The following is an 11,133-nucleotide window of genomic DNA, read 5'->3' on the forward strand; positions in this document are numbered from 1 at the left end:
GACTACAGGTGTGCATCACCAGGCACAGCTAATTTTTTTCTTTTTTGAGAGACGGGGTCTCACTGTGTTGGCCAGACTGGTCTCGAACTCCTGGGGTTAAGCAATCCTCTCACCTCAGCCTCCCAAAGTGCTGGGATTACAGGTGTGAGCCACTGCGACCTGTGTTGTTTTGATGACAGTGTTGTGTGATCTGTCTCCTGCCAAACGAGTCTGAGCTTGGTGGCTCAGAGATGGGGTCTGTTTCTGTTCTGTTCCCTCTGCCCAAGGGCTGAGGGCTCAGAGCTCACAGGAGTCACCTCTACCCGCAGCCCTTGGGTAGCCCGTCCTCCCTTCCCCGGCTTCCTCTTTCCACTTGAATCTGGTCAAGGGTCAGAAATGGGGATGCAGGCCGGGTGCGGTGGCTCAAGCCTGTAATCCCAGAGCTTTGAGAGGCTGAGGCGGGAGGATCACTTGAGCCCAGGAGTTCAAGATCAGCTTAGGCAACACGGTGAGAACCCATCTGTACAAAAAATACAAAAATTAGCTGGGTGCCGTGGTGTGTGCCTGTAGTCCCAGCTACTTGGGAGGCTGAGGTGGGAGGATCACTTGAGCCCAGGAGGTGGAGGTTGCAATGGGCCGAGATCACACCACTGCACTCCAGCGTCAGCGACAGAGGAAGACCTTGTCAGAAAGAAAGAGAGAAAGAGAGAAAGAGAGAGAGAGAGAGAGAGAGAGAGGGAGAGAGGAAGGAAGGAGAGGAAAAGTGGGTGGAAATGTACATTTTCAGAAATGGAATGTCCTTAGAACCATATATTAGGGCCCATTTCCTGTCTGCAAAAGTGAACTCCATTCACAGATTTCTCAAGACCGTCCCCATCTAAATCTTGCCATCTGGATTTTTCACTTTGGATGACAAGGCTTCATTTGTAAACATGATCTTAATGTGTACTTTTGAGGAAAAAAAAAGGAAACATTTTAAAGTATAAGATGAAATATAATACAGTGCGTGCGTGTGTGTGTGTGTGTGTGTGTGTGTGTGTGTGTGTGAATTCTGTTATTTAAGACTGCTGGCCGGGCGCAGTGGCTCATGCCTGTAATCCCAACACTGGGAGGGTGAGGCGGGTGAATCACCTGAGGTCAGGAGTTCAAGACCAGTCTGGCCAACATGGTGAAACCCCCGTCTCTACCAAAAATACAAAAATTAGCCGGGCATGGTGGCATGTGCTTGTAGTCCCAGCTACTCGGGAGGCTGAAACAAGATAATCACTTGAACTCGGGAGGTGGAGCCGAGATCGCGCTACTGCACTCCAGCCTGGGGGACAAAGCAAGACTTGAAAAAGAGAATTTCAATGTGTGATAATTATTTGCAAAACAGAAAATTTTTTTTTTTTTTTTTTTTTTTTTTTGAGGGGGTTTCTTGCAAACTCCGCCTCCCAGGTTCACGCCATTCTCCTGCCTCAGCCTCTCCGAGTAGCTGGGACTACAGGCGCCCGCCACCACGCCCGGCTAATTTTTTTGTATTTTTAGTAGAGACGGGGTTTCACCGTGGTCTCGATCTCCTGACCTCGTGATCCGCCCGCCTCGGCCTCCCAAAGTGCTGGGATTACAAGCGTGAGCCACCGCGCCCGGCCGAAAAAATGTTATTTTACTGTCTGGAAAAAATAAATATTTTCAACATGTTAAACCAGCCTTCTTCACCCCTCACCTCCAAATAAAGTGCATGGCATATTTAGGGAGCAACAGGAATTTGATGGGGCTGGATAGCATAGACTGTCTGTACCAAGGGCTGACCGGGCAGGGGTGGTCAGAGGAGAGATAGGGCCAGGTCCCAAGGGTCTTATATGCCACGCTAAGGAAGGAGGGTTCCACTCTGACAGCCTTGGGGATACAGGAATATCACCTAGACAGAGCAGCGTTTTATTTTATAATATTATTATTATTATATTTTGAGACAGGGTGCCACGCAGGCTGGAGTGCAGTGGTGTGATCATGGCTCACTGCAGTCTGGACCTCTTGGGCTCAAGTGATCCTCCTACCTCATCCTTCTGAGTAGCTGGAACTACAGGTGTGTGCCACGATGCCCAGCTTTTTTTTTTTTTTTTTTTTGAGATGGAGTCTCATTCTGTCACCCAGGCTGGAGTGCAATGGCGCGATCTTGGCTCACTGCAACCTCCATCTCCCGGGTACCAGCAATTCCCCCACCTCAGCCTCCCGAGTAGCTGGGACTACAGGTGCACACCACCATGCCTGGCTAATTTTTGTACTTTCAGTAGAGATGGGGTTTCACCATGTTGGCCAGGCTGGTCTCGAACTCCTGACCTCAGATGACTGGCCTGCCTCAGACTCTCAAAGTGTTGGGATTACAGGCATGAGCCACTGTGCCCAGCCCATAGTGACCTTTTAGAAGGGTCCCCGGGACTATCACTAGCAGAGAGTGGAAGGAAATCAAAGAGGAAGTGTCAATAGGATCCCGGGGAGGTGCGATGAGGACTGAAGAGAAGGAAGGGATGCAAGGGCCGGTGGAAGAGCCAGGGACTTGGCACCTGGAGAGCAGGAATGGGGAGACAGTGGGGCTGCATGGTGGTCCTAAGGCGTTTTGCCTGGGCCACCAGAATGATGCTACTCACCACTCTGGGGACTGGAAGAGAGGAGAAGAGCAGACTTAGGTGTGTTGATTTCACCACTACTTCCAGAACGCAATTCAAACTCTCAGCAGAGCACTGTGGCTCACGCCTGTAATCCCAGCACTTTGGGAGGCCGAGGTGGGCAGATCACGAGGTCAGGAGATCGAGACCATTCTAGCTAACATGGTGAAACCCTGTCTCTACTAAAAATACAAAAAAATTAGCCAGGCGTGGTGGTGGGCGCCTGTGGTTCCAGCTACTCAGGAGGCTGAGGCAGGAGAATGGCATGAACCCACGCCACTGCACTCCAGCCTGGGTGACAGGGCGAGACTCCGTCTCAAAAACCAAAACAAAAAAAAACCTCAGAACTCAACTCAAACTCTTGAACTTTTCATAGCACGGCTCCAACCTCCGCTTGCAGCCTTATCCCCCACCACTCTCCTCAAACCAGACACCCCAGGCCACCCCCTTGAATACCTTTTTGACCACTATTTTTTCATATTGTAAAAGTAACAGATATTTATTGTATGAAATTCGGAAAATACAGAAGAGTATAAACAAAATAAAAATCACACATAAACTCACCACTTTCGAGACAAGCATGGTAAACATTTGCGATGGGTCCTTTGTTTCCCTATAAGTACATATATGGTTGGGAATTTTTACTACAAAACTAGAATCATATGTATTTACAGAGGAGTAACTTGCTTTTTTCCCCACTTAGCATTATATTGCTGGTATTTTCCTAAGTCATTACATAATTTTCAAAAACATGATTTTTAGTGACTGTAAGTTCAATAAGCCATTTACAATTATTTTCATAACTAATATATTTAATCTTATACCATATTTAAAATTTTTTTTTTTTCCAAGACAGAGTCTTGCTCTGTCGCCCAGGCTAGAGTGCAATGACACAATCTCGGCTCACTGCAACCGCCGCCTCCTGGTTTCAAGCAATTCTCCTGCCTCAGACCCCAAGTAGCTGGGATTACAGGTGCATGCCACCACACCTGGCTAATTTTTGTATTGTTAGTAGAGACAGTTTTCACCATGTTGGCCAGGCTGGTTTCAAGCTGTCCTCATGATCTGCCCGCCTTGGCCTCCCAAAGTGCTGGGATTACAGATGTGAGCCACTACGTCTGGCCATTTTCTTTCTTTTGAGACAGAGTCTCACTCTGTTGCCCAGGCTGGAGTGCAGTGGCATGATCACAGCTCACTATAGCCTCAAACTCCTGGGCTCAAGCAATTCTCCCTGCTTCAGCCTCTTGAGTAGCTGGTACCACAGGTGTATACCACCACACCTGGCTAATTTTTCATATTTCATATTTTTTGTAGAGATAGGGGTCTCACTATGTTGCCCAGGCTGGTCTCCAACTCCTGACCTCAGGTGATCTGCCCACCTCAGCCTCCTATAGTGCCACCGCATAGCCACTGCACCCAACTATTTTCTTATTGTTCCTTGCTCTATCTGCTTTTTTTTTTTTGAGATGGAGTTTTTTACTTGTCGCCCAGGCTGGAGTGCAATGGCGCGATCTCGGCTCACTGCCACCTCCACCTCCCGGATTCAAGCGATTCTCCTGCCTCAACCTCCCAAGTAGCTGGGATTACAGGCGCCCGCCACCACGTCCAGCTAATTTTTTGTATTTTGAGATGGGGTTTCACCATGTTGGTCAGGCTTGTCTTGAACTCCTGACGTCAGATGATCCACCTGCCTCAGCCTCCCAAAGTGCTGGGATTACCACACCTGGCCTGCTCTATCTCCCTTTTTTGTTTTCCTTTTTAGTCTTAAAATATCCACTGCTTCTTTTGCTTTGCTTTTTCCTCCAGAGAATTAAAAGACATCTATTGTCGGGCACGGTGGCTCACGCATGTAATCCCAGCACTTTGGGAGGCCGAGGCATACGGATCAGCAGAGGTTGGGAGTTCAAGACCAGCTTGACCAACATGGTGAAACCCCGTCTCTACTAAAAATACAAAATTATCCAGGCTTGGTGGTGCATGCCTGTAATCCCAGCTACTTGGGAGGCTGAGGCAGGAGAATCGTTTGAACTCAGGAGGCAGAGGTTCCGGTGAGCCAAGATCATGCCATTGCACTCCAGCCTGGGTAACGAGTGAAAACTCCATCTCAAAAAAAAAAAAAAAAAAAAGACATCTATTTCACATTTGTTCAAAAAAGACTCTGCATTGAACTGCTCCACTTTAAAATATATACATAAATGTTTACTTTTTGTAGAGACGGGGTCTCACTATGTTGCCCAGGCTGGTCTCAAACTCCTGGCTTCAAGCAGTCCTCCTGCCTCAGCCTCCCAAGCAGCTGGTACTACAGGCACACACCACCACGCCTGGCTAATTTTTTATGTTTTTGTAGAGACAGGGTCTTGGTATGTTACCCAGGCTGGTCTTGAACTCCTAGCCTCAAGCAATCCTCCCTGCTCTGCCTCCCAAAGTGCTGGGATTACAGGCATGAGCCACTGTGCTGGATCTACTCCACTTTTTTTTTTAATTATGCATTTCCACCTGCTATCCCCTCTGCTGGGAATGCCTTTTCCTTTTCCCAGCTTTGCAAAATCCTTCCCAGCCTTCAAATATCTGAGGCAAGCCTGGGCATAGTGACTCACACCTATAATCCCAATATCTGGGGAAGCTTAGGTGGGAGGACTACTTGAGCCCAGGAGTTCAAGACCAGCCTGGCCAACACAGCAAGACCCTGTCTCTACAAATTAAAAAGAAAAAAGAAAAAATTAGCTGGGCATGTTGGTGCACACCTGTGATCCCAGCTACTTGGGAGGCCCAGGAGGTTGAGGCTGCGGTGAGCTATGATTGCACCACTGCACTCTAGTCTGGGTGACAGAATGAGACCTCATCTCAAAAGAAAGAATCTCTGAGGCGTCATCTCATTCATTCATTCATTCATTCATTCAAACGCATATTCAGGGAGGATCTGCAACATGCCAGGCACAGCAGCCACCAGGAATAAAGCAGTGGCCGGGTGCAGTGGCTCATGCCTATAGTCCCAGCATTTTAGGAGGTGGAGGCAGGTGGATCTCTTGTGCCCAGGAGTTTGAGACCAGCCGGGACAACATGGTGAAGCCCCATCTCTACAAGAAATACAAAAATTAGCCAGGTGTGGTGGTGCTCATATGTAGAAAACAATAAAAATAATTTTTAAAGAAAGGAATCAAGCAGTGGATATGATAAAGACCACGACACACTCTCAGGTGAAGCCTTCCAACCTTTCCCCAGGGCAATGTGAGTCCTTCTGCTGGACCACTGGAATCTCTTCCTCAAAGTCTCCCTTGCCGCAGTACACATGCATGTGCGAACATGCACGAACACACACATGTGCACACGCACACGCACACACATACTCACACAGGCACATGCACGCATGCACACGCATGCACATGCACAAGTACACACATACACATGTGCACACACACATGTGCACACACGCATGGCTTGGAAGGCTTCACCTGAGAGTTATGAATGCACCATTTTCCTTGGTGCATTCATAACACTCTGTTTGTGCCTCTCTTTTATTTTTTATTTTTATTTTTATTTTTTGAGACAGCCTTACTTTGTCACCCAGCCTGGAGTACAGTGGCACGATCCCGGCTCACTGCAACCTCCGCCTCCAGGGTTCAAGCAATTCTCCAGCCTCAGCCTCCTAAGTAGCTGGGATTACAGGAGCACACCACCACGCCTGGCTAACTTTTGTATTTTTAGTAGAAACGGAGTTTCATCATGTTGGCCAGGCTGGTCTCAAACTCCTGACCTCATGATCTGCCCGCTTCGGCCTCCCAAAGTGCTGGGATTACAGGCGTGAGCCACTGCACCCGGCCTGTGCCTGTCTTTTAACACTTATATTTTGATATTTTCTGGATTGTGAAAGCCCTGTTGGGTGCCTTCCTTACCCGTACTACCTCTTTTTTTCACGATTTGCCCAGGACCTGACTAAAACCAGTCCTGGCTTAGAAAACAACCATATCTGTCAAAGGAAAGGGAGGTGGAGCTGAGGACAGCGACGTTCGGTGACAGTATTTTCTAAACCTGATATAGGTGCACTTATTTTAACAACTCTAAGACAACAGTGTCTGTAAGGGATTTTGGACGTAGCCTCTGTCATTCTGCAGCTGCAGTGAGTCCAAATAGCAATCAGAAAAGGCCACCAGATGCAGCCCAGTGGGTGCCCAGCCTGGCTGGTAGAAGCCGGTTCCATCCCAGCTCAGCTCTTCCCACCAACTAAGCAAGCCCCTTCCCGCCCCCTCTCTCCCTCTCCTGTCCCACTGCACGAGCCCATCCCCCACCTGACCCTTTCTCCCATCTCCTGCCCAGGCCACAGAGCAGGGCTGTCACACTCACATGCCTCCCCTGTCTTTTTTTGCAGGTCAACCTGTCTGCTCTCAGCCACCGCAAGCTCTAACTCAACAACTTCCTCTTTGAAAATTTCCTCTTTGTCCTCGGGAAATACCAACTGCCCTGGCCCATGTGTGCTCCTGGGCTGTAGCCTGGGCTGGTCTCAAAGGCAGCACCATTGGGTCCTCCCCTCTCCACCCAGGCCCCACAGGGGAAGTCCCTGGCTCCGGGCCCCCCCTTCACTCACTCTCACTGGTTCCTCTTGGGGGATGGAAGGGGCTCAGCCCCTGGGATGGAAGAGGAGACACAAACAAACTAAACCTGGAAACGTGCAGCGGGGAAGCGCCAGCAAGACCAGTCCCTGCGACCAGGGCAAACCCCTCTCCCCTGCCTCTGTTCGCGGGACAGCGCGCACGTGTGTGTGTGTGTGTGTGTGTGTGTGTGTGTGTGTGTGTGTGAGAGACAGAGAGAGAGAGAGCACATGCATGTGTACTGCAGAAAGGGAGACTTCAAGGAAGGGATTACCATGGCTGAGCTGAATAACTCACATTTGGGTTACACATACGATCTTTCTATGAAGCCTGGCTTTCTTTTTCTTTTCTTTTTTGAGACAGGATCTCGCTCTGTTGCCCAGGCTGAAATGCAGTGGTGCAATCACAGCTCACTTCGGACTCGAACTCCCGGGCTCAAGCGATCCTCCTGCCTCCACTTTCCAAAATGCTGAGATTAAAGGCACCAGCCACTGTGCTCACCCTGGCATTCTGTATGGGGCTACAGAGTTAGATTTTCTGCTATGTCCACCCCATCAGAGTAAAGATGACATGCATGTTCTCAGCAGTCCCTGTGTCCCCCATGCTCAGGTTGACCCTCTTCAGTCTCTGCACCACTTCCCACCCCCACACCGTCTGTACCCACCACTACCACTTCCCACCCCCACACTGTCTGAACCCACAACTACCCCTCCCAAGCATCGCCAAATCCTCAGCTCTTGCACACAAACCACACCCACGAGTGGACGCACGCAGGCACTGGGGTTTCTGAGAACTACACCCAGCCAGAAACTGGGAGGAGAAACCGTGAGGCCTCTGGCTGCCCCTGTCCATGGGTGGGGAGAGTGTGGTGGCGTGGGCCAGGGCCAGCCTAGAGTCCATGTGTCCTGGGAAAGATCACAGGCCCGCCTGAGAGCATGGGCTGGTGGCCCCACCCAGCCATGCTCCAGGCCATCCTGGGGGCCCAGAGCTAAAGGTGGTTGCGGGCTGCCCAGGTTCCACAGCCCTTGCAGCTACAGGGCAAGGGTGCTTTACAAAGTTAATCCTAGGAGGGAGTTTGCCGGGTTCTCTTGTCCTTCTTCTTCCCAGACTCTGGTCAACCCAGGGTGGGGTCTGGGGGAAAAGGAGAATTCTCAAAGAAATCACAGGTCAGATAAGTTTGGCTGATGGAGGCTCAGCAGCCGTTTCCAGGGACAAGAAAGAGGTGGAAATGGTGATGGAGATAAATAGGGGTGGATGAGGAGGGTTTATTCATTCAGTCCACAGACGTCAAGAGGTGCCAGCCCTGCCCTGCCCAGGTGCTAGTTGCGGGTGCTGGGTGAGGATGCCAGCAGGAAATCCAGGGCTGAGAAGCCTGATGAGGATTCAGAGTGAAGAGGCGGGTGAGGAGGCAAGGTGCGGTGGCTCATGTCTGTAATCTCAGCACTTTGGGAGGCCGAGGCAGGTGGATCACCTGAGGTCAGGAGTTTGAGACCAGCCTAGCCAACATGGTGAAACCCCATCTCTACCAAAAATACAAAAAAGCAGCTGGGCATGGTGGTGGGTGCCTATAATCTCAGTTACTCGGGAAGCTGAGGCAGGAGAATCGCTTGAACTCAGGAGGCAGAGGTTGCAGTGAGCTGAGATTGTGCATTGCACTCCGGCCTGGGCGACAAAGCGAAACTCTGTCTCAAAAAAAAAAAGAAAAGATTCGGGTGAGGATCGGGGTGACGGGTGGAAACGTGGGAGCGAGGGGGCAGTGTGATGGTGAGAGGGAAGGTGCTGCAGGCTGGCTGAGATTCCGGCCTCCAGCCTCACTATTCACCGGCACTTAAGGGGCAGCCCCGTCTCCCGCTTCGGGCTCATCAGGAGCTGGGGCGTCCACAGCCCCATCCTCGCTGGCCACCAGCGGCTCCTCCTCCCCTTTGAGGCTGGAGCCTGACCCAGACTTCAGCTCCTCCATCGCCAGGGAGCCCTGGCGAGACTTCCGTCTGCCAAAGAAAGTGGTGAGTGTGGGTCGCCGGCCAGACCCCTCCCCATCGGGGACCCCAGAGCCCTTGTCGCCCCCGGACCCTCCCACGGTCACTGTCACGGCCCCCTCCTCAGGGACCTGGGCTGGCCCAGCCCAGGCGTCCACCACCCCGTTACGCTTGCCGCCTCTGCTCAGCACCAGGGCCCCAGTCCGCCGCTTCTGCCGCCGACGCCACAGCAGGAGCAGAGCCACGAGGACTATGACCGCCAGCATGGCCACAAGCACGGCCACCAGCAGCATGCCTCGTGAGTTCTCATCTGGGTTCCGGAAGGGCACAGTTCTTGCATTGGTGGAGGTCGTTGGAGTCATCATCGTGGATAGTTTTACACTAGAGACCTGGGGTCCACTGGCCCCGCTGGAGGGCTCCAGAGAGCCAGTTGTCATGGTAACAGGGGGTCCAGTGGTCCCAGCGGAGGTCTTCAGAGAGTCAGTTGTCATGGTAACAGGGGGTCCAGTGGTCCCAGCGGAGGTCTCCAGAGAGTCAGTTGCCATGGTAACAGGGGGTCCAGAGGTGCCTCTGGAGGTCTCCAGAGAGCTAGCTGCCGTGGTAACAGGGGCTTCACTGGTCCTACTGGAGGTTTCCGGAGAGTTCGTTGTTATGGTTCCACCTGTCACGGTGTGGGATCCTAGAGAGTTTGCTGTTATGGGAGCAGCAGGATGACTGGCTGCATGAAGGGTTTCCTGGGGCACTGATGACGTCTTGACGGAAACTTCCCAGAAGGTTGTTGGCTCAGGTAAAGGGGAACCAGTGCTGGCACCAATGGAAGTCCAAAGAGGGGGTCCCTCATTGACGGAAGTTGAGGGAGGTAGGGCTGGGGTCTGGTCCCCAGTGCTGTTGGCCTTAGAGTCACTTGTTATTGAAGTGGTGTACATCTTTGAGCTCAGGGCCTCGCTAGTAGAGACAACAGGCTCTCTGGTGGTGGGTGTCTGCACAGCTGTTGTGCTCCCCAGAGCGTCTGGGCTTACCACCAGCACCCCAAGGAGGAGGAGAAGCACGGCCATTTCCAGGCAAACAGGCAGGAGCAAGAGCTGGGACCTGCAGGTGGGCAGCCGGAGAAGCAGAACACGCGGGAGTTGCCGGAGGACCTGGCCGGGCCTCCCCTCTGCCCACTTCCCTGCCAACGGCCAGGCCCAACCTGCGGTTTAACGGTTTTTTCCATCCTGGCTTTTACTGTTATCAGAAATGACAGAGAAACAGATGCTGGCAGCTCCCCCATCAGCCCCATCCCGAGGCTCCCTCCAGCCTCAGCAGCTTAGACTCCGGCAGTGACCACCCCCTCCTGGCCTTCCCTGACCCTGTGCAGCCCAATGGCTCCTGATCTCTTCCCATCATCACCTGTCAGAGTCTTTTCAAGCCACAGGCACATTCCCAGGCCCACTGAAGCCCCTACCCCACCAAGTCTCACCCTCTTACCGGCTCGGCTGATAAGGACGCAGCGCTGGGGCCAGGTCACTCCACCACCTCCCAAGGCTGGGGCAAGACTAGGGAGGACAGGGCCCCAAGGGGAAAGGAAGTGGGCCCTGGCTCCACCCACCCCACCCACCCCTCCATCCTGCCCCACCCGCCTGCTCCCACAGCTTCTGGGCGAAGACAGCGCCATCACCTGCTCCTTCAGGGGCCAGCGGGGTGCCTGGGGGTCTGGGGCTCACCTGAGGCAGGCAGGGAAGTGTGGGATCTGGAATTGGGATTCCTGGCTCTTGGCTGAGGAATGGGATGGAAGGGGTGAGGCTAGGGAGGGCTGGGCTTAGAGGTGTGTGGTGGGAATGTGAGCCTGAGAATTCAAGGGTGCAGAGGAGGAGGTGGGAGGGGAGGGTGGTTTCCTTTGCATTTGTGGTCCCCAAGCTGTTAGGCCAGGAGCTGAGTGGCGCCATTTCCTGCCCTCAGAGCTCCCAG

The 11,133-nt window shown here is 52.4% G+C and overlaps 1 protein-coding gene across 1 annotated transcript; it reads right to left on the minus strand.

Annotated features, from left to right (window-relative positions):
• Positions 1 to 7,905: 7,905 nt before the first annotated feature.
• On the minus strand, positions 7,906 to 10,726 carry SPN (sialophorin). The gene is made up of 2 exons (XM_032155785.2): positions 10,654 to 10,726; positions 7,906 to 10,275 (listed from the first exon to the last, which is right to left on the minus strand). The coding sequence occupies exon 2, from the start codon at positions 10,239 to 10,241 to the stop codon at positions 9,039 to 9,041; it is 1,203 nt and encodes a 400-aa protein (XP_032011676.1). The 5' UTR covers positions 10,242 to 10,275; positions 10,654 to 10,726; the 3' UTR covers positions 7,906 to 9,038.
• Between the last annotated feature and the right edge of the window lie 407 nt (positions 10,727 to 11,133).

This window comes from Hylobates moloch, unplaced genomic scaffold (assembly GCF_009828535.3).
Source record: "Hylobates moloch isolate HMO894 unplaced genomic scaffold, HMol_V3 SCAFFOLD_6, whole genome shotgun sequence".
In the NCBI taxonomy this organism is placed as follows: Eukaryota; Metazoa; Chordata; class Mammalia; order Primates; family Hylobatidae; genus Hylobates; species Hylobates moloch.